At 38.4% G+C, this 24983-nt stretch overlaps 1 protein-coding gene across 1 annotated transcript in view; it reads right to left on the bottom strand.

The window, feature by feature from the left end:
• Window positions 1-24983, bottom strand: part of IL1RAPL1 (interleukin 1 receptor accessory protein like 1) — a 1351669-nt gene that overhangs the window by 1182295 nt on the left and 144391 nt on the right. The window contains exon 2 of the mRNA XM_090061969.1: window positions 18851-18956. Coding sequence (XP_089918095.1) covers window positions 18851-18932 — 82 coding nt within the window. The 5' untranslated portion in view covers window positions 18933-18956. The remainder of the gene's footprint in view (window positions 1-18850; window positions 18957-24983) is intronic.

Below are 24983 nucleotides of genomic sequence, written 5' to 3' on the forward strand. Positions count from 1 at the left end.
GAGCCACCCTAGCCTAGTTCTGCACACTCACATTGCATGCCCCAATCCCATGCACAGGGACAAGGGCCACCACTCCCCCACTGTCAAATATCTAGACCCTTTGAGAGCCGTGTGTGTCAAATGATATGGCATCACAGGCTAGATTTGTCCCACAGGCCAGAGGTTGACCACCCCTGCTATAGAAAACTCCTCTTTCCCCCAGAAAGAGTCTGTGCATGAGGACAGATCCTGAAATCAAACTCTTCCTTTTCAAAATTACTCATGTTGAAGTACTGGGCACAGTGATATGGGGTAAAATGAGAAACGGATTTAGATATATTATCAGAAAAGGAGAAGGCAGACAGATACCTCATGTACAATATATTCATTGCAGATAATTTTGAGAAGAAATAACTTTTTTCTACTTTTGCAAACAGTTTAAAATGAAATAGTAATGCTTCACACTACAAAGCAATACCCTTGGTATAGAACAAAATACTTCAGTTAGATATTACAACATTTACTCTAAACTTCCTACCAACCTAGTAATATTTTACCATTATTGTTCTCAACGCCAGTCACACAAAATGTGTATGCATTATGTATTTATAAGGAAAATAGCATAACCTCCCTTGAAATATTTATATATATTTATGTGAGTTTGTTCCAAATATATTACTTAGGAATGACAGAATGGAAGGAAGTCATGAATGGTTAAAGCTGTCAACCTAAATGAATATAAAATAAAATCTCAATGTTCTCAAATTTGCCCAGAACTACAGATGGTATGACATTGACCAGATGTTAGTGTGGACAGTTACTTCTCATTTTAATCTTTTGGTGAAAAAAATAAAGACTTCCTTGGGTACTATAAAAATTTAATTGAACTAGAACTCAACCATAGCTTTATCCCTTAAACAGTGTCTCCTGCTTTTTATGGCTGAAAGATAGACTTTTTGTAGAGGCTTTGACCTTTTGCATTTTAACCTACTGCTGCTGCAGTAACCTCTTTTAATTAGGAATTTTTATCCTAAGTTAGGTAACCTCTTGTCAAACCTCAGTTGTCTAAATCAAAACTACTCCAGGTATTGAATTATATTTACACTATTCCAACGACCTCTGAAATAATTAATTTAAAATTACAATTTTTTTATAGTAATAAACAACATAAACTAATGTATCGAGGTACCTGGATCTGTGAAGCATGGCATGAAAGTCCAATGCTGTTTATCTGAAATGTATTATTTTCCTTTCCATTTATCATTTTTATGGATGTATATATCACTTTTTGTTGGTCTGTAAACACCAAAAGGGCAACAGACCAGGGTGGTAAATGTTATTTCTTTACCCCAGATTGGCATCCAGCCTACTGCCCTCTATTAAATTTCTGATAAAAACATAAATAAAAGTATATTTTATTCTAAAATGTCGGTGCGCATGGCATATATATAGGATAACCTTAAATCTTAAATATTAGTAATTTCACAGTTTCAAAGACTTGTTTCCCACATAGCTCCCTGATTCTCAGGAATTAAACCCAACAATGTTTGTTGGAGTTATTTTCTCGAACTGTAATGTTGTATGCTGCTTCCCTTGTTTTTATATAGAGAACTAAATTATCAACACACTGGGATCAGCACTCATTGGGGGAGTCACCGTTCCCCCAAGCACCGCCAAGAGTGACCAGGAATAACGGTCACAAGCTGACAGAGGGTAGGTTTAGGTTAGATATCAGGAGGCGCTACTTCACGGTCAGGGCAGCTAGGGTCTGGAACCAACTTCCAAGAGAAGTGGTGCTGGCTCCTAGCCTGGGGGTTTTTAAGAGGAGGCTAGATGAACACCTTGCTGGGGTCGTTTGACCCCAGTACTCTTTCCTGCCATGGCAGGGGGTCGGACTAGATGATCTGCTCAGGTCCCTTCTGACCCTAGAAACTATGAAACTATGACATAGTCCAGAATAATACCGCACTTTGAGCCCAATCATAACAATACATAAATGTGTTACCAATACTGCTACACCCTAAAATTGTATTTTGAACTCATCTAATACTATTTCTTCAAAGTAATTTAACACATTTGTAAAAGTCTGAGTGGTGTAGCATGCTTTTCAGTAGCATGCTAAGCGTCTATTGAAGTGAGCAAAGAACTAGGAACTAGAAACTCGTCACTGCTGAGCATATTTTAGTGTCTCAAGACAGCTGACAGACTATGTGGTCTTAACTTCCCCATGTTTCTCTCCCCATTCACCTAGAAGAGTTAACAACACTTCTTAGTTCCCTAACAGAATGCTGCTAGGGTTATTTATTAATCTTGACTATGATAGGAATCCTGAATAAGTGGGCTTTCAGTAAAGATTCTGCAGTAAGATGGGGACGTAGGGAGGAATGTATATATACCAGACTAAAATGTGTGCTTCGAAGACATTAGGCAGAAATAAAACCATAAAAAGCAGATGAAAAAAAAGTCTTTACAGACATATAGGGATGCTAAATTAAGTTGTGGTCCATTATTGGGAGATGTTTTTTCTAAAAAATAAAAAAGGAATTCCACTTACTTCCACCCATCTGTAACAAAAAAAATGTTTTTGCCTTGAAAATATGCAAAACATATTCTATGTGAAAGCCATATTTATTTTCACAAAAGGGGGTATTAACAACTTCCCTTTTGGTTTCCTCAAGGATCCTTATATGCATCTTTGCTTCCGTTCCCTGCCTGATTCCTTCCAACAAGTGTTTGATCTAACTCCATAGCAAGTAGCCCATTGGAAAACAGATACACACCACTACATACTCATAAAAACAATGAAAATATTTCTCAAATTTGCCTCAGCTTTTCAGAAGGAAACCAAATGAATATGTATTAGTATCTGCAAATTTAGAGTGCAAACAAGTGTTTGTGGGACCCAGTTTAGGTTAAAATAAGCCCAAACCAAAGAGGCACATGAAGGCACTCCCCACTCACTGGGAACAATGAGGGGGAGCCTGAGTAACTCAGTGGTGGGGAAGAGGCTGGTGGGATGAAGGACTGGTAGGTCTGTGGGGGACAGAGGGTGCTGGTAGGTCTTCAGTGGGCTTGGGGGGCTAAAGTAGTCCAGTCAGGATCAGGGTAGGTGGTAAGAACGATGCAACCTAGATGCTGTGGTAAATGGCTGGGCTTGCCTAGCCCCGGGGCTGTATTGTGAACAAATTTAGGTGTTTACCAGGTTAACCCAGACTGATTTAAAGTTAACTTACCTCTCAAGTGAACTAACTTTAGATCAGGTGTACCATTTTTAGGGCCCTGCAATGCTTACACATCCAGCCATGTAGGTCCATCTAACCTTGGTTACTGCGATCAAAATGTACTGTTTATACATACCCTTAGAGGTCTGTAATTTCTTTCCACTTTACAAAAGAAAAGCTAGGAATTGGAAGCTCAAAATAAACTTTCTCTAGACTCCCAAATATATTAAAAATATCAAAACAAAAACCAAAATATATATATCAAATCACATAAAAGGAACACATTTTGTCTACAAAACAGAGCTGTGAATTATTTTATTACATAGATGCATTTCATGAATAAAATGTCAGAAGGTAGCATACAATTTGTTGGCTGATGCATAAGAACAATGTTTAATGTTAGAGGGGAGAATGGAAAGGAAAAATACAAAAGCAAAATGCAAAGCCGAACTGAGCACATTTCCTGGTAGGTTAACACAATCTAATTTTATTGGTCTATGTTTCTTCAGTACAGCATAAATAGCGGGTATTTACAAGTGAATTAGGATGACCATTCAATAACTACTGAGCACTTCTCAGGATCAAGTGGAATTCTCCTTGTTTAGAATCCACTCCAGAAGAAATTTGCAAAGTGAACATTGACATAAATGAGGGGAAGATCACCCCTTTTCTGCTAGCATCTTTGCCTTCCAATAGCTGTTCTGGGCCAAATCCAAAATGAAATTGCAAACTACTTTGCCACAATCATCTGTTTTGCATCAGTACTCCCAACCAGTTTCTAAAATGGGTTAAGTATTCATACCACTGCAAGAAAATTTTAGAACTGACGGCAAGAGCATTTATCATTCAAATGCATGACTTTGTCATAATTTACTATCATAGCTATTCTTAAGAAACAGATAAAAGGATACATCTAAAAAGTAATGAGTGGAGATGTGCATTTTACAAAAAAGACCATAACAACAAGAATTATTCCGAGTGTCAGCAGATTTCAGCATTCTAATCTAAAGCATGACCTTCTCTTTTTATGCTAAGCTGCTTTTTATGTGTTTTGTGCACATAACATTGATATCGCTTTTTTCTTCCATTTTTCAAAAAGGACACACTGGTAAGGTTTTTTAATTTAATCTACAAGAGGCTCATCAGCTGCAATTTACTTTGAATTTATCAACAAAACACACACTCCAGTGGGCAGATCCTATCATTGCTACTTTTTTTTCCTATCCACTTTTTAAATGATACTTGATGACCAAGTACATTTAAGCAAAAAAAACCCAAAACAGATCTAACAGAAGACCAGTACTTTTGGGTTCCGTCCATCTTCCTCATCACCAACCAATTTATTATTCCACGTAAAAATGACAGTGCAATATTCAAATAAATAAATATCCTTCAACAGCTATTTCTGACCAAAGGTCACTTGTTCTTTTATATCTTCTAGGCCATTTGCCAACAGATGCCAATCAGTAAAAAAACTACTGCTAACTATCCCCTAGGGGAAACAGGGACTGCAGGAACATGGAATCATTCTAAATGACTGATCTATGTAAAAAGTATCTATTAATGTCCTTTTGGCTTTAGATTTTCTTTTGTCTCTTTTACTGTCATTAGTCACTTTTTCACATGGAGTGCACACTATAAAACAGTGACCCTTTGGTACACTACAGACAGCCTTTTCACATACTGTGATATTCACTATCTCTGAGGCTCTGCAAAAAGTATCAGTATGGATCCTAGCAACAATAAAAGGTCATATAACTATTTTTAAAATGCCAACCATCCTGCTCATAAATGCTCACAGAACCAGTAACAGTTACTTCTTTCAGAGTGTGCTCAGAATAAGCAAGAAGTCACAAAAGACCAATGCTTATGACAACTATTTTAGAAAATAGAAATAATAGAAAAGTTATATCTTACTGCCTTAGTTTTCTTGAAGAGCATGGCTTCTTCCTCATTAATTATGTTTCTTGATAATTTTAGAAGCATCTTTTTTCCCCTTTAAACTGATACATGGGTCTCAACAAAATAGGACAATATCAATGAATCACTAATGTTACAGTTTGTATATCCCAGATCATCATAGCACAAACATTTGGCCAAAATCATTAGCTTGTTTAAAACCTACTAAAAGGCAGCATGTATGTGCAAGTCTACTGAACAACTCTATTCTTAAGTTAAAAGGTTTTAATTTCTTTGTTTTGCTAATAAAGCATGTAGCCTGTACTATGTTATGAGCTAAAGTAGCTTCCCTCCCCTACTCCCATCCTAAATGGGTCCTTCCTCCTTCTATAATATCCATATCATTTTCATATCCACTTTGATAAACTGGCATACAGGAAATCACACTCAAAAACATACACAATGTGCTGAATATGCCTAATATTACCTCCTAATACATTCCAGTACTGTTAAACAGAGAAAAAAGCATTCCATTCCTCTCCTTCCCCAGTAATGATTAGATATATTTTCCCACTTAGAAACAATGCAAGGAGTAAAACCATGCATTATCATTAGTACTAGGGGAAAGAGGCCAAACATAGAATTGATGAGTGGCAAAATACCTTTGCCCTATAGGAAACAGAAATGTTTAAGAAAAATGGCAAGAACTGTAAGTTGTTCTTTCTGCATACAAGGGAAGCACTATATTCTGCATTTTGGAGTTTTGGTGCAAAATGCTTAGGAAAAAAGAGAAAGAGTCACTAAGACCAAGAGTATGCCACCCCTGGCCCATGGGCCAGATCCAGCTTGTGGAGCCATGGCGTGTAGCCTGAAGGGCTCCACACAGCCTGGAAGATTTGGCAGCAGAGGAGCTGTGACAATTAATACTGCAACTCTTCCCCCACTAATAAATTCCCGCACCCCACTTGGTCAGATCAGGGCTGGACCGTAACCTCTCCCTCCACCCTCTCCCTGCTCCCTCCCTGTGGGGCTGGTTTGGAGCCAGATTCACACCAGGCCACACCCCTCCTCCATGAGGGGCTGGGTTGGGGCCAGGCCATGGCCTTTCCCTACCACATGGCTGGATCAGAGCTAGGCTATGCCACTCCTCCCTGTGCAGCTGGATTGGGGCTGCAGTATTCTTCATGCTCCCATCTCCCTTCTGCATGGCCAGATTGGGCCCCACTGCCCCTTGTCTGCATGTACCTGCTCAGGCCCACTGGTTGGATGTGTCCCATGGGACAAAAAGTTTGAGCACCGCTGACTAAGGCCATGAAATCGAGTCAACATGTCCTCAATCCCAACCAAAAGTGTGCAGAATTGCTGTTTACAAGGGAAGACTTAAAATGTGTGTGTGAGTGGACCAGCATAATGGGAACCACCTCCAAAGGCAGCTGTGGTGCATCCTACTACACTTGTTTTCCTGCTTCAGTTCATTTAATATGGCCTTGTCCTCTTGCCTACCACACCTTGATATAAGAGTTGATATATTTAGGAGGTCTATCAAAGGATTGGAATTTGCCTTTTGGTGCCTTGCTCTCCCCTGCTCATCATTAGGCTACCAGTCTGCCCACTCCTGATGCCTCCTTTCTCCTCTCTCTTTCCAGTCACCTGACCTGGATCTTTGGAAACAGGGCTCAAATGTTGCTAATTAGTTTAATCAGCAGCCTAGTGCCCTGCTGCCTACAGTTTTTAGGCTTAATCCCCTTAGTCCTTTAACTGTGTTTCTTGTCTGTGCTAAGCTGCACCTGTTTTGCTGGCTATTTTGCTAGCAAGCAACAGGGCATCTACTGCCTGCCATCTCCCTCTACACCAAAGTAATAAGTTAGGAGTCTCCTGTTACAACCATGTTGGAACATTTTCAGCTAAATGAAACAATCAGATGCATTGTTTATTTCTCAAAGCCTAAATATTTTAATCAAGAAAGAGAAACCCACTCTGATCTTGGAATAAAAAATTCCATTCCCTGTCTGAGACAGATGTAAATCTGTATTCCACATGCTAGATCAATTGGGAGCCACCTTTTTCTACAGAAGTTAGCCCTGAACCTTTCTCACGCACCAGTCTAATCCCTCCCCCCTTCCCAATATGTTGCTCTAGTTTTAGCTGCTTGTTCTTTGATATCTGTTGCTCTGCTTTTTGCTTCTTGCCCTATTTGCTATGGTCCTTCCTGTCCTCTCCCTGATCTGCCAGGTGCCACCCACAGAAGCTGGCTATGCCACTTGTGGCATACATACTACAAGTTGGCATTCCCTGTCATAGACTACTGTCACAAGCACAACCAAAGCCATGTACTCAGATCTCAGCTTGAAATAAGAACATGTTGATACAATTCTGTTCTTGTAAAAAACATTTGAAATATCCCAATGATAACTAAAAATTTGTTCAGCCACCTCTAGGATGTTTTTGTACTGGGTAATAAAGATTCTATACCCTTTTTGTTTTGTCAAGTTAGATGCATATACGTAATTATCAACAGGATTATGACAAAGTATGCATGCTTATACTTAGCGAAGTGGACAATACACAACTCTATTCTTTATGATTCCCACCCTTACTGTGGTGGGACGTGGAAAACGTGTTCTTTTTATGTAGATTTTAAAAATAGATGGAAAAAGAAAAAATCTGAAAGCCTGTCAGAGAATAATCTTTAAACCCAAAGAATATTTCAGTACATTATTAACACAACTTTTTAAAGTAGCAGAACATGAAAGACTGGCTGTTTACTAAACATATGAAGTGAATATTTTTGAAGCAAATGTGATAAAGGCAAAAGGCAAATATATTAGATGATACACTACAGTCAAGAAAAGAAAAAGGAAAGTGGGACAGAGGTGGGATGTACATATATATAATGATATTGTATTCATGGTTTGAATGGCACATATTTAAGACTGCCATTTAAAGTTATTTCTCACTGTGACGCCTGTGCTTTGTAGGCAACTGTTATTCTGGATCCTGGCCATCTAGGAAGATTTAATGTAATCTTTCACCATGAAGTAACTTCTAGTCAGGATTTTCTTGGTGGAGAAAATGGCAGAATGAAAGGAAAATACAATAGACAATGCCCCTCCATACACACATACACTGAAAAAATCATTGTCAACATGAATGAATTGAGAAAGTCACACACTTCCTTCACTAGAAGATGTCAGTATGGCAAAATTAATCTGTTACTTAACTTCATGATTTCTATATCAAGAAGAGAAATAAATAATCAGAGATGTGTTCAGACCTGGCTAAGTAATCCATGCAGTATATAAGTATCTTAATTATTCTTACTTAAAAAGCATTATTTGCCCAATCAAGAGTTACCTATCAATTAGTCATAGATGAAAATCAGACAGATTTCTTACATACACCACACATAATAAATGCCAAACAAAATATATGCCTGATTAGGCATTACTAAATTTGTGGTGAGTAATGGGACCAAATTATGTCATGCACATGGATTTATTCCCCAACTTGAACTCTATATTAGGATGTCAGCACAATTTAAAGTTGCCTTCTGGTTGTTTTATGTGATGATTAGCATGATCCTTAAGTCCTATCAATTGTTAATGAAAAAGCCAACCTTTTATAACAATACAATACAACACTATAGCCAGGGACCAATAAAAATAATCAGCACAAACTCTTACAGGTTACCTGCTTTAGGGGTGTGGACAGATCTGAAAAACAAACAAACAACACTTTACTGGAAGAGGCAGTGCCTTGGTTTGACTCCGCTCTGCAGCATCTCTATAGATTGGTTGCTTCAGCAGGGCTTTTTGATGCTTTTATTTAATAGCTGATTCAATCAGCTATTAGATAAAAATGCCAAAAAGCCCCACTGAAGGGTCTGATCTATACAGGTGTTGTGCAAACTGGGTCCAAGTAACACAATGCCTCTTCCAGACATGCACTCTGTTTTAAAGTAGTGCCAGATTTCGACCCCCCCAAATCACACACACACACACACACACACACACACTCCCATAAGCAGCATAATATTTCTCACAAATCTGCATAAGAGGAAAACAGCAACAAGTTACTGTTAATATCTTGTCTAATATATGACTTAACTAAATAGCATGCTGTGAATACTGAATCCAACATGGTATTCATAAACATCATTAACTTTGGATAAGGCAGTATGAATGGGAAGACAAATGTGATGACACACATGCAAAATGAACTGGGGCATAATGGGCATCATCATGGGCCCACTGACTTTCCAGAGACTTTTGACGTTGGCTGCAGTATGAACAAGTCTTCTTTTAGCATGTATAGTGTTACAGAAACCTATCGCTGATAAACTCATGAACACCGTACATTACCATCAAATACAAAGAGAAGAAAGGAGGGGTTTGACACTCCTTGTGCAAGAAAAGAGTTTGGCTTAAATCATGCACAAAACTGAAATTGACTGAGTTGAATGGAACAGTAGTTCTGGGCTCCTGCTAAGCTTCAGTACTCACGGCATTGTACCACACCCCTAAGAAACTTTGGCAGCCAACACGGCATATACACTTGCATGTAAAAGACAGGGGTAATGAACTGTTGGATGTGCATAAATCATCCTAGTCCAACATTTTTTCTTTCTGCAAAATAGTTTGCAAATCCATCTTGATTTCTGCAAATACATTACTTACTGACAATATAGATGAAGAATTTTCAGACTATGGATTTTACTGTTAACTGTTCATTATTCATTAGTTTTAACATGCTATTTGTTCCTGGAGTCATATGGCAAATCCTGGCCTAGTGAAATCAGGGCTGTGTTTCACAGATGGCACTGGTTCTCCTCTACTTGGATGCTGAACTTTTGAAAGCAGAACAAACATGGCTGTTTTGTTTCTGCAGGAACATCTTTAATTACATGAGAACGATCAGAGGACCCCAAATTGCGCAAATGTTTGCAGATAGCAAGTATGAACTTCAATAAACTGAACAACTGATCAGAATTCAAAAACATATATATTTACAAATCGTATTCATCCAGCATCCAGCTATTTCTAGAGCTATAGAACACATCTCACACTTCCGAGCTGAGTTTAATTAATTTAAAATAATGCTTTGGAATAGAAAAAAAAATCCTCTGGGGGAAAAAAAAGATTTCTGTATTTCTTCCTGCATGACTGTTTTTTCTTGCAATTTTTCAAATGACTCGTCCCCATTGCTCCTGTAATGCAACAAACATGCTTTTAAACTCTTCTCTCTGAGATGATGCAGCTGCTTGCAGATCTGCTGATGCATAGATCATCTTTGGTCAAACTCTGCTCCCAGATACAGTGTCATAAATCCACAATAAAATGACAACTAATAAACAGAGCTAGTTCAGGTTCATGATGCTCAAAATAGAGGCAGAATCTAGCCCCACAAAGGGACTCCCCTTCCATTAGCTCTGCTGCAGCAATCTGTTGATAACTAGAGAACTGTAAAAGAACCCTCATTGCTATAGTTACAGAACACACAAAATAAACAGCATGTTCACTATGAATGAACTGGAAGACCTACACCTTCAAAGGTTGTTTTGATGATTTCTAATTAGCAATGATCTGGTTAAAACTGCCACTGCAGTAGGATCAGTGTATACATTTTTCCCTGTGTTTTTCCCTATGCAGTGCATCCTTTTCATGTTCCCTTTGTTTATTCAACATGCTTGAATAAACCACCAGATGGCATTGCAGGGTTCAATTACTTTATTTAACATGCTTTATAAGGAAAAAAACAAAAAACCCTGATATGACCCTTGTATCAGTATGAGGTACTTTTTTTCTACTCTACTTCCTGTTTACTAGTTGAAGTTCCCTATTAGCTGCAAATCCCAATTCAGCAGAAGTAAGTCATTGTGCCCCAACCAGCATAAGAAAACACAATTTAATGAACTACAATTGCTTGTACGATATACATGTAAAGAATATTAACAGCTATATTGAAATCGCCTTTTTTAGCTTAGTTTAATTTGAATTCCACAGTGAGACACCTTCAGAAAAGCCCTGAGAGCCAAGATACTTAAGAGCATCCTTCAATAAAGTTGAACAAATAAAAATAAAAGAAGCTGAAGTCACCAGCTATTGGAGCCACCATAAGTTTCCTGTGTCTTTTAAAATTAGATATTTTGCTCTTACTCTTACTAAAACAAACAGGCAAAATTTGCTACTTTGTATTTAAAATCCTTGCATACACAGGTTCAAAAACAAACCCAAACCATTGCTTGATGCCTTATTTCTGATTTTTTTAGTTGAAAAACTAGGACTTACTTTTAAATATAATGCAGTACAGTTTTATACTTCAGTGTCATGCAGCAGTGCTTCCAACAGTGTTTCTCATACTTTTAAATATTTATTTTCTCACCCCCACCTAGTTACAATCATTCCATGTTTCATATATATTAAGATATGATAGCTTTTTAGATTTATCCATCATCTCTTGACCTTTGCATCCTCTGTCCTGGGTTGGGAAATGCTGATGGCCTAGAAAACATATGTATCTTCATAGTATACTTCCTTTCTTTCCTTACATGAATCAATGAGCAGTAAAATAGTTAATGTTCCCATTTAACATATCATAATTAATATCTGAGTTAGCATCCATGAAAAATTTCACCGCTCAGAGCTATTCTTTTAGGCTCTCTGAAACTTCAGGCAGATATCAACGTGTAACTAATTGACACATATAACTCCTACAATAAAGATCATGTTTTCATGACAAAGGATTAAAAAACTTATGGCAAAAGTCTTCCCATTCCCTGGGTTGAGAAGACATTGAAACTTGTGGGATGTGTGCATTAATCCTCAAATGACATCAAAAAAGAAACAAGTGTAGATACTCTATCTAGTTTACATTTACCAGATGTAAGAATAAATTAGTTTTTTAATTAGTAGAATCACTATTGGAACCACTCAGCCAGCCATTCTTGAATGTGATATACAGAATTATTAGATACTCAAAATCAATTTTATATTAAAAACAGTAATTTGAAACCAGTCAATTGCATTTAAAATGACATTTTAAACATTTACTAAATAAATCAAACACATTCTGTCAATATAATAGGATCACATGTAGAACAGTAAATGTCAAACATAATAGGTAAATTAGCACAAGTATGAACATGATAACTTAAGCATGTTTTCCTGCTTTAGTAATAATATGCAATTAATGCTTTTTATTCCGCCAAAATGGTGTTTAACAGAAAACCTCACACTGTGATTGAATAGATTCTGTTTAGCAAAGTACCTATTAGGACATTTCTAAAATTAGCTAGATGGTCACACCTGGAGAGTGGTGGTGGACAGGTTGTTTTTGACCTGGAGGGATGTGGGCAGTGGAGCCCCCAGGGTTCAGTTCTGGGGAGTGTACTGTTCAATATCTTTATCAGTGACCTGGGTGTAGGTGTAGAATGCATTCTGTTCAAATTCACTGACAACACCAAGTTGTGAAGTGAGGTAGGCACACTGGAGGGAAGGGACAGAATCCAGCTAAATCTAGACAGATTACAGAGGTGGGCAAATGAGAATAGGATAGAATTCAACACAGATAAGGTACTGCATCTAGGGAGAAAAAACAAGCAACACACCTATAGGCTGGGAAATACCCTTCTTGTCAACACGGTGGCAGAAAGGGATCTTGGAGTCACTGCTGATTCCAGGATGAACATAAGTTGCCAATGCAAGGAAGCGGTCGGTAACGCTAACCGCACCTTGTCATGCATCTACAAATGCATCACAAGCAGGTCCAGGGAGGTGATCCTTCCCCTCTATGCAGCATTGGTCAGGCCACAGTTGGAGTACTGTGTCCGGTTCTGGGCGCTGCACTTCAAGAAGAATGTGGCTAGCATTGAGAGGATCCAGAGGAGGACCACCATGGTCAAGGGGCAGGCCCTACGAAGAGAGGCTAAAAGGCCTGAACCTATTCAGCCTCCACAAGAAAAGGCTGAGTGGGGATCTGGTGGCCATTTACAAACTTACCAGAAGGACCCAACAAGAATTGGGGGAGACTCTGTTCCCCCGGGCACCACCTGGGGTTACTAGGAATGACAGCCACAAATTGTTAGAGAGAACGTTCAGGCTGGACATCAGGAGGCATTACTTTACAGTTAGGGCTGCCAAGCTGTGGACTGGGCTCCCAAGTGAGGTGGTACTTTCTTCTACCTTGGGGGTCTTCAAGAGAAGGCTGGACAGATATTTGGCTGGGGTGATATGACTCTGGTGCCTTTCCTGCCTGGGGCAGGGAGGTTGGACCTGATGATCCGTTTAGGTCCCTTCTGACCCTAAGCACTATGATACTATGAAAATTCCTGTTTCCTTAAATGATAGTCCATGGATCCTACTCATAATCTAATACACAGTAAGCATGTAGAAGTATGCAATCCAAACCAAATCAGTACATGCGGTAGATTCCTTTGTTGCCTGTACCTAGTTATGCTACTAAATTCTTCAATTTATTTTAAATATAGTTTAAGGTGGGGGGAGCACACAGGGGAAATATAAACAAAAGTTCCCTAACAGGAGAAGGAGACATGGTTCAGGTGCTGTTCTTAAAGAAACAACAGGTCAAATATGGTCAATATATGATAGTTGTATAATATAGTTATATATCCTATTTTCGTCCCCTTACATGCTAGTGGCCTCCTCCTATAGGCCCATCCATGTACAGAACCCACAATAAAATTTCCACTGAATTGTTTCATAACCTAGCAACAGCCTAAAACTACCTGAAAGTAAAATGCACTAAAATAAAGCTACACACTCACTGTAAGCCAGTTGGCACTCCATATTTTGAGTGTCTATGTAACAGGACAGAACAGAGGAGGAAGGGAGGAGGATCCTTTGTTGAAAGCAAAACGTAAATCTTTTTTTTTTTTTTTTTTTCTTTTTACAGTTCTTTCAGTGTAGTCCTTACATTGATATTGGTAGCATTTGCTACCTATGGGTGCCTATACATGAGCGCTGAGGTTGCTCTGATGTGCTTGAATTCCAGCACATTGGAGCAGACCTGATTAATCGAATCTGCTGGAGCGTAGCAATTGCCGTGCTCTAGCACACTCCTGCATATCATGTATCAGTGTCCCCATGCTTAAAAATGGTGATGGGGGCACTTGAACTAAACCTTGTTGAATGAACTTTAGTTCAAGCCCCCTCCTCAGTGCCATTTTTAAGTGTGGGGACGCTTATAAAGAAGACATTGAAGCAGTTCAATTAGAATGTCTTCGAGAGCCACCCCTCACCCCCAGAGCCCACGTAAAAGTGACTTATAATTTGTAGCCTGGAAGAACTGGCTTAGCACAAACCAGGAGGTAGTCAGATTTCCAAAAACAAAAAACCCACTTGCCAATCTTGCTGCATTCTTAAGTGACAACATAACTGAACTAACATGTACAATAAATTACCTTCTGCATTTCAAAACAGACTAAAATGTATTCATACATTTCAGTCTGAATATTTAAAATCTTTAAAACAAACATTTTTAATATTAAAAAGAAAAGCCTTGCAACAATTTTGTATGCCGTAACTTTTTAGACATAAAAGATAAACTTGAAAACATTGTGTAGAAGGATTTGGATCTGGTGGGACAGCGGAAAAATACAAGTGAATACTAAAGATGTACATAATATCTTTCCCACCCACTCTTTAATTCTGATGACCAACAGACAAGAGATACTGCTAAGATGTCAGTATTTATGATTTCACCAATTATAACGTCAGGGTTTTGAGAATAATGGTAACTTTACATTATTAGGTAACAAAGCTAGAGAAGCAAAACATTACTTCTTATTAGGGACTTACCTAATTTGCAGGGGCTTCCCCCTATTTCACGATCCAAGATGGCACTGGTCACCATTTTTACAGAGGAACGTGGCAGGCCTCTCCACTCCTCTGAAGGGCTGAGGGGCAGGACTTCTAGGGCCCCTTAGCCAATCAGAGGCAGTGGTGGGGGGAATGCCACAAAAATTTCCCTCCCCTTCATCTCCCCCATGCTTCAGGACATCAAGGCTTCCCACCTCTGCTTGTTTCCCCTGCTTGCTAGCAGTTTTCTGGCTTTTTTGTGATCCCCTGTGCTTTTTTGTGTGGACCACACTTTTTCATGGGGACCTACCAAATTCATTGTTTCTGCAAAAATCACAGAGTCACAAATTTGGTAGGTCTCTACTTATTATTCTGTTTCAGCGGTTACCACAAAAGAGCCAAAGCTGACACAAGGAGAAAAATCAATCTACAAGTTTAGTTTTTAGCATCTAAGTATACATCCTGAATTATTATTAAAGCAATACATTATTCCCATAAGTAAATGTGACTTTGTTATTCTCAAACCTATAATAACCAACAGAAATACTATGTTTAGCCCTCCTCAGGTTAGAATTTTGTTCATAATGCGCCAGCACTTTAAAAAAATAGCACAGCACATCACATTTCAAAGTAACAATTACAGCACTGATTTCCTTTTCATTCCAAATTTCCTTCAACTATCCTGTTCTTTGGTTTCTGTTCTCTTTTCTGATTTTTATGCAAGAAAAAATTGGAAGCATAACATTCCTCAGTTTTGAAAAATCTAAAATGCATTGATTAGTAAGAGCAACAGTATCCAAAAAACTGGTCTTCAGTGTTTTCCCAGACAAAATTCTCACTGAAGTCAGTGAGAGGTCTTGGAAAGTGGTGTTTTGCAAAAATATGCCTTAAAAGGCTGAGCATTCCACACATACAGTATGGGTAAAGTACTGTGAAACTCTTATTGTTAACATAGCCACTTAGAACCAGGCAGAATAAAGTAGATTCTTTGCAAGAGCCTTTAAAATTCTATTTCAACTCCTTGGAGCTTATATAGACTTACATGGTTAGGTCTGTGAAAAACATTTAACTCAAAATGCAGATGGGAACTCCCCCTCCTTGTGGCTTTTCATGACTTAGTGTCTTACAGAAATATATGAGCTAGCATTTTGCAGAAACATGAGCCAAATGGAACAAGATCCCTCTTAGATACCTAAGTGTACAGACATTCACTGAACATAGTCTATAATCACATGGCCAGCTTTAAGCCACTTGATTGTCAACCAGGAAAGGAATGTACAGCCATTTGTCAGTGCTAAGCTACTCAGGCTGTGAAGAGGGATACACGGGATCAGGGGGTGGAGGGTCAGCCAGAGGGGGGTTATCTAACTGTGGAGCAGGTGGGGGGGAAGAAATCAGGGAGCTAACAATAGCCTACTCAGAGAAGTGGTAAAGATAGGGGTAGAAAGAACACAGCTCCAGGGATGAGGCAAGTATCTTAGCTTTCCCAACCCCAGGGCTATACTCCAAATGCATGCAAGAATTCAATAGGTCAGGTTAACCTGGTTTCAATCTAAATTAGTGCATCTCAGGTGAAGTAATTTAGATCGGGTTCACTATTTTTGGCCCTATTAAATCCCCTGGACATCTACAAAGATGGGCATTTACATTGACTTAACCCTAGTTATGTCGATCTAAATGTAACAGCTGTACATACCCTTAGGGACCTAATAGGTGAAATGGGATCTTATCCCAAATGATGACAGACCCGCACAGTAGGAGCAAATGAACTCTGAATCAAGATTTCAGGATTGGCCCAATAATATCTTGGGATTACTCAGCATTTTTGTTGAGAGGAACTGAAAGTACTTCACAATTTCTGAACCAGCACAGTACATGAATCAGGAATGGATTTATATTTCATTTGTCAGCTGGAAAAATAACTGAATACATTTGCTTATGGTCACAGAGAAAATTGGGACTCCTGCTATACAATCCTATAGCTAATCAGTAGCTGAAATTGTTTTCCACTTGGTTTTTAGCTTAGTTCTTTCTCCATCTCCTCGTAGTTCCCCAGGACTACAGGTGTAATCCCAGGGTTTTGTCCACGGCAGGTGTCAATCTATAGTTTTATTCTTTATTGCATCAGTATGTCATTGTGTCATGTTTCACTAAACTAAGGGATATTTTCTTACTTTGGCAAGCCAACATATATCTGAAAATTAAACATTTTGTTATCTTGTATTGAAGAGTCAGGGGGAAAAGAGAAATAGACAAAAACAAACTGATGAGACCCAAGGCCATGCCAGTAATAGATATATACAGCTCAGCACTGAGCGTAGTTTAAGTGTGTGCCTGCAAAAGTTAACTTTATGCCCAACAGTAATTGAACTCACTTAAAATGATTGTGGCTAAAGTATTTGTATAGACATGGGAGCTAATAATAAAAGCTCCAAATTCAAAAGCTTCCAAAATACATAATGGTCTAGGACAATACTCGAGGAAAATGTTGATGTTGCGTGATCAGGATACATCTGTAACATAATATTAACTCAATCATTTTGCACATATTTAGTGCATCTTTTTTTTTCTTATAAACACACTGGATTTTTTTTTATTGCTGTCTTCAGCATCATAAAATATATGCTAAAGCAATGAAGTGAACTATTGGGAGCAACCCTAAATTTGTATCATCTTGGCTTCAGGATTGTAACACTACTAATTATTTGCAATTTCTGATCAGTTGAATGAACTAAGATTTCATCTCCTTCATGGTATATCACCACAAACCAAAAATCTATCTGAAGCTTAATGATTTACATCCATTCTCTGACTTAAATTGTTGCTCAAAAAATGAAAAGTTCTGTGCCCCATTTCTTCTTCTATTTTTTTCCCCAAACACCAAGTGATTTCAATTGAAGATACAGGTTCCTAAAGGAGGACAGTAAAATCATGAAAACTACCTTAAACATACACTCCAAAACTAAAACAACAACGCTCCCCACAACAAACTCAAATGAACAAAACTTCTCCAATTCTTCATTGAATGTGATTTTAGTTAATATGCTATGACTTTGGTACAATACAGTAAGACAACAGCTCTCACAGTTACGGGCTTATCAGGTATTCATTTTGAAATTACATCTTTAAGATTATGACTAAAAGCAAGAATATTGTAACCTTATAAAAATGACAGGCAAAAATCCATTATCATAATATGCTAAAATGTTCTTTATTCCTACCATATACCAACATGCAAATAGCTTGCTAATACCATGACTCAACACAACTTGGGAGAAAAAAAACATAGAAGACATAGAAGGCATTTAGGTTTTAAGCAGCACAGGGAAAAAAAATTATCAGTATTCGTTTTGGTTTATTAATGCATTTATCCACTAGTGAACAGGCCCCTCCTAAGTCATATGCTGCCACTTATTATTTCTTGTGGTATTGAATATAACATACTTGATTCTTTTTCTTGATTTACAGAATTCAGTGATATAAATCAAAAGAGTCTGAGCTCCATATATAAAAAATCTTGTTCTTTACAGAACAGTTCTGTACAGTCACCAAACAAAAGCAACCGCAAATTTAAACACCAATTGTAATATTGCTATTCTAAATAAATAGCTATTATCTTCAAGTAGGAACAACTGCAAACAGCTAAGGCATTAAAAACAGTCTTAGAAAGTAAGTCACCAAATTGCCTTAATTGGCATTATGTCATAGCCTGCTACATTTTTTCCATTCAAATTAAAGCAACACATAGGCTATACATCTATTGAAGCTACCTTGTTAAAACTGTTCTGTACTGTTGTGCTGATTTCAAAATTTGCTTAACCACAGTGTAGAAAAAGCAAGAAAACTACTTCTTACTGTATATGTCCAAATACTAAACATGCTTTATAGCCCGAATTGTAACCACAGCCAGATGGAAAATGGAGAAAATCTACTTACCTGAGCCCCTTTTGGTTACAACTTTCAAGCTCTGAGTAAGAGTAGCATACAAGAGAATCAAGTGTGGAATAGGAGCTTTCATCTTCCAGCTCTCAAAGGCTGTTATCTAAAGTGCCAGGGAAAAAACAAAAAACCTGTAAGTATATTAAAAGCCTCATTTTTTATGTTTTCACTGAAACTCTTTTAGTAAATAAATAATAAAAATGAAACTATAGAAATGTCAAAATGTCACCTCAGTTCAACTCTTGTGGTAACATCTTGGCCTAAAACCAAAGACAATTTAGTTAAAAGGGAGAGGGAAAGGGGAAGACAGAAAGAACTAAAAACACTGCAAAACCCTGTGGCCAAGAATTTTTTAGGTTTAGTCCTGGAGTTGCAACACCATTGAAAAATGACATATTTGTAATGAAATTGCATTGCATGGATATAGGTATCTGTTAAAAACTTCTGGCCAAGTTCTTTCCTGGGCCAAACTCAGTTAAAGTTTATTCCAACACAGAAGTTGATCCTTTTTCAATTCAACAAAATATTATTATTTGCAACCATGTCCAACCACTACTCTTTATTTTTAGAACATTAATGTCCTGAGAAAAAAGAAAGTGTTCCTCAGCTGTTAATTTTGCTTTAAATTTTACAACATCAAAGAGTCTTTTCAAATCAGCCTGGCCATCTTCCTGAGAATTGTAACAGGGATCTAGAAGAAACTCCTAAGAGCAGCTGTATAACCCTTCTGACTAAAGTACACTGAATAATTGCTAATAGTGATTGTCTCCATTTTACAATCTTATTAATTTCAGTGGGAATCAGGAATGCATAGGTACAGCAGAATGAAACCTTAATTAAGTTAGTGTTCATTTCTTCAAAGTTCATACTGAGGAAGCTCTCTAGAGAATAATTCATCCTTACCTGTATGACATGTGTATGCATGTCACTCCTTTTATCCCCAAGCCTCACAAAACACGCTATGCTATAAAAAAGTAGCACTAAGGTGCACTATTTATTCTTCTCATCCTAATAAACAGTGAGTTATTCAGTTTCCTATTTCTTTGAGCTGAATTCAGTTTTATGTAGAGCAATGCTGCATAAAACTGGAACGTATTTAATACCGTCTCAGATATTACCAAGAGGTAAAGAGAATGACAGTGGTGGACAGACCTGATCCCTGGCACACAGATTCACATCTAAGGATCATATCTTGCTATTCCTATTCAGTGAAAATTCCACAAAGAGAACTCCATACAGCTCTTTTAGCACTGGGGAAGATTGGCTCTGTGGAAATGCACTTTTATAATTAAAGTCCCATCTTTGTTCCTGTTCAAGACAATAGTTTTTGCCACTGATCTCAGTAATACAGCACAGAAAAACAGAAGTAACATTTTAAACCACATCTAAATGACATAAGCTTCCAGATCAAAGAATCCTATGAACTCTTTTAACTTAATGTTAAGTCAATATTGAAAATGGAACTTGAACTCCTAAGTTACTTAGGCATTTTTAAACATTCTACTGTAAGATGTCTGTGTCTTGAAGAAAAAAAAAAGTGGTGAGAAAGGCTTGGAGGAAACACAGCATAAAGGAGCAAAGTTTCTTAAGGAACAGAGAGGTATTCATTTCTAGCACTGCAAATGTCTGGAAAATACTGCAGATATCTGAGATTTCTATGATTGCAGATTTACCAAGTGAGGGAGTATATGGGGGTTCCAGCCTGCAGGGCTCAGCACAGACATTATACACAAAAGTTTTAAGTGATCAGAATCTGGTTTAAACCTGTAACAGAACATAAGTTTAGTGCTCATAAATCAGTTTCAACATGGCTCAAACTGGTTTAAGATAAACTTGGTTGAATGTAGTATCAGACTTAACTGATTTGGGTCAAACCAGTTTATGCAATGTCTGTTCCAGCCCCCTTTCTGGTTTAAGTTAAATCACAGTCCCTCAGCATCCCACATGCTTTGTAGCCCTGGCCTGGCCTGGCCTGGGCTGGGCTGTCTTCTCCAGAGAACATGACTGGCCCTGCCCCTTTACTCCCTACCCAGAGCTCCAGCAGAGACTGCATGCACAGCAGGGTCTGCCTGGCTTCCCCCCAATCCACCCCCCGACCATCACTGCTTGCTGCTTAAGCAGGGATTCCACCCCCCCATCTCCCACAGCATGGACCCCAGACCTTCAGACCCTAGGCATGTGGTATGCTAGCTAATACTGAGAGGCATCTGTGTGCATGTGTCTTCAATTTCATTGGGACAGGCAGAGAGAACAGTGTCCACATAGGGCTTTTTGGAGCTAATCAACAGGTCAGATGGTAATGTACCTCCATCCCTTCCTTGGAAAAAGAAATTTAAGAAGAGCTTAAACTAATGAGAGAGGCTTTTGTTTTATTGATGGGGTGATAAATACTGTGTTATCCATCCCTGCTGGCTCCCTTGCCTGCCAGGTTTGTAGAGGGTATGAAGAAGCAGGGAGAGGGAGATTGAAAACTCAGTATCATCAAGAGATGCATGCACTGCACACACACACCCCTTCACCTCAGAGTGCTAGCCCAGGGCTGGGGTATGGCAACACTCCCACCCCTTGAGCAGCAAGCAGGGAAAAGCCAGGGACAATGCAGGCAGGTTGGAGGTTTACACCCCTCCCTAATCAGAGCATTCTGCTGAGGCCTGGCCATCCCCCACCCTTTCAGCTCAGCATTGTAGAAGGGAATGGAGGGCTGCTTTAGCACCCCCTCCAGCTTCTAACCTAAGCCACTGCAGGCATGCGCCTGTATTTCCTCAGTCCAGAGGAAATGTCTGCCCAGTTGCAGATTGGTTCAACCTAGACAGGTTATACCAACCTGCAAAGATTGAATCAGTTCAGGCTCAGGCTTTTTGAATGTCTGCCCCTAGTCCAGATGCCCCACTCCCCTCTTCCCCACACCTTCTCCACACCAGGGTCATTTCAGTCTCAGGCAGGTAAGAGAAGCAGCTGCTGTTATACCCCTCCCAGCCCCTGAGAGGAGTAGTGTGGTGGGGAAGGGCCACAGACCAGGTGATACTATGAACAATTAGAAAAAAGGTCTAATCAGTTACCTAAGTATAGAATTAAGGTCTGGTAGGATATCTGTGAACTAGATTCAATTTTATGCTGACATTGTCATAGCTTTAGATTTTAGGTCATGATCTTTGATATTTATGATTTCTCGTTCTATTTTACAGGTATAAATGAAAGCTAATTACCCAGGGGTAAACTGTAAGAGTCACATGTAAAGCACTACGCCGCATAGCACTGTAGGCCTGAGCCAAACATTTCTGAAATCAAAATCCCATTTCTCAGTCACTGCACTAACTGATGCTGCAGGAAATCTTGAAGCTGATATCTTCAGCCTCCAGGGTACCAGTGAGAGTCAGCCCCTTGCTCTGTGTGAGCCTAATAAATACTGTCCAAAGAACAACAGGATCTTACTATGCACTACAAGATCACTAAATAAATTCTGGCTGTGAAAATAGCTCCAAGCACATTTTCCTATGACCATGTAGCTAAAAAAAATATTTCTTATTAGAAAAGAAAATGTAAAAATATATACTCAGAAAGGAATCAGGCAATGTTGAAGTTTGAGGTTATCAAGGGAGGCATCAGTAAATATAATAAAATGAATGCACAAGGGATTCAATGAACCAAGGTCCTCTTTGGTGCATTTAGATATGACCCACTGACTTTTTGAAGTAAACAGATAATAAAACTTTACAACTGCACAAAATCTTTCATATGAAGATTTATGAATTAGTTTGAAAGATAAGTTAACCTTCAGAAAATTACTTGGAACAGAGATCCTTCTAAATCATATAACTATTTGGTAGGCACCCTGCTCTGCCTTCTGGTAGCAGCCAGTAAGCTTGAAACACATTTTAATAAATGGCAAAATATAAATTTCTCATAAAAAAAACAAGACAAGAAAAAATCTATATTGTTGGGGAAGGAAACAATATATATATGATCAAAGATTGAAATAAGAAATGTGGTATAAATGTGGCTGTGGTTGGCTTTTGGTAAATCCAGCTGGAAAATGTTTCTTTTAATAAAGATCGGATCACTCAAAAACAGTAAGTCTAAGCATATATATCCATAAATTCCCTTAATTCATATATGGAAAACCCTGTTCAGAGAAACTTTTTATAACTAAAAGTTGCACAAGGTAAGCAGCTTCAAAGTTAAGGCTTTTCAACAGAATACAAGTTGCTTCATAACGTGTTTATTATTAGATTTTACTTCCCTCCCCCTTTTAAGTTAACATAACATTTAAATAACTGCCATCAATGCAATGTTAATATGTAGAATTCCAAAGACTACAAAGTCAGAAAATTAAAAAAAGAAAAAACAACAAAACACCCTGTAATTAACTTATCTAATATTGCAATATTATCTTGTTGATATTTTACACACGATAACTTCCTCCTTTTTCCTGTTATGAGGGGAATTTTTTTTTTAAAAATTAGAAAAAAATATATAATGATTGATCAAAACTGAAGCTCTCATTAGTTTTGGGCATGTCCCTGGGATGTGAAAGTTTCAGATTGCATTCTTTGCCTCACCCAAAACATGCACTATGCTCTCAACCCAAATGAGTGCCATAACCATTGGCTATTTTGAGGTCAGTCTTTCACACTCAACATTTGTATGGAAAACCCAAGATAAGTGAGTCATAGAAATATCAATATTATATCAATAGGTTACTTGCCAAAAGGATCCCCACAGTAAGTACACAGCAAACTCTGCTACTCCTTTAATGACTAGGCCAGGGGTGCTCAACCCCTGGCCTGTGGGTCAGATCCAGCCCACGGAACCACATTGTCTGGCTCATGGTGCTTTCCCTGGAAATTTGGCAGTGGGGGAGTAGTAACAGCAGTAGGAGCCCTACAGGCCAGATAGGATGGCCCTGCACACTAGATTGGACATGTGGGGCCAATCAGGGCAGCACAGAGTGCTGCACGGCCAAATAGAACCAATCAGGGTAGTACGGGGTCAATCAGGGCGGAGGGACGGTAGGTGCAGGCCTGAGCAGGGAGACACAGAGCAGCATGGTGCTGAGCAGGGCTGGGCAGAGGTAGCACAGGGACCAATCCTGGAGATCAGGACCCAGTCTGGCCCACAGACTGGCCCTACAAAATTATCCAGCCTATGAGATTAAAAGATTGAGCACCACTGGACTATAGCATGTCAATAAATTATCTTGAAACTTCAATGGAAAAAATGCACAACTTGTGCAGTCTCATTCTCTAAGAGTTAATGAGCAAGAAACCCTTGTTACCATAATTAAAATGTTATATTTATCTTTTAAAGACAAACACAGCATGGCATCACTAAGCCTGGAAATGAGGACAGCTTTCTTTCTGAAATATGTCTTCTGAGGAAGAGATTGTTTTAATAGTAGATTAATAAGCATAAAAATATTTAAACTTAAGCAAAACGTTAAGCTTTTGAAAAATCAAATTTTTTTTTCTGACTGTCACAGGTTAGCAAATTATTTCTAGTCTCTTCCACAGGATTTGTTTTTGTACTGCTAGTGTCTCAAATGACATCACTTTTGAGAAGGACAGTTGCCTCTAGCAGGAAGCTCAGACATGCCAATGATAATTATGAAATTAGCCAGTGTTTCTCACATTGTATTAATGCTGACATAGGTTTCTTACCTTATAAACTCTTAAACTGCAAGATTGAACACAGTCAGTGACCTGGAAAATGCAGGCAAACTCAGAACTAGGAATTATTTGGAAGCTCTATAGCTGCTTAATGTCAGAGTCAAGAAGATTTCTCTCTTTAAGGACTGCCTCCAAAGCCTCACAGTTTTTAGCAATGGGGACTGACAGTGACTTCACTGGAGGAACTGTGAAACTCAGAGCTGGTTACAAACATTTAATAGAATCATAGAAAAGTAGGGCAGGAGGTCATCTAGTCAACCCCCCTGTTCATCAAGACTGTTTACTAATTAAAATTAAAATTATTTTCACCTTTATTTTTTTTTTTAAAGTCTGTTTTCTATGGAAAAAATCACAATGTGGAAGATTTTCAACCAATTTTTTTGTAGTTAAATTTCAGCCCCCAGATCTAAATTCTCCATGCAGAAATTAGGTGAATTTTGTTCATTTGCTTTCATCAGAATGTT

Source organism: Crocodylus siamensis, chromosome 1 (genome assembly GCF_052110815.1).
Source record: "Crocodylus siamensis isolate JL-2025a chromosome 1, ASM5211081v1, whole genome shotgun sequence".
In the NCBI taxonomy this organism is placed as follows: Eukaryota; Metazoa; Chordata; order Crocodylia; family Crocodylidae; genus Crocodylus; species Crocodylus siamensis.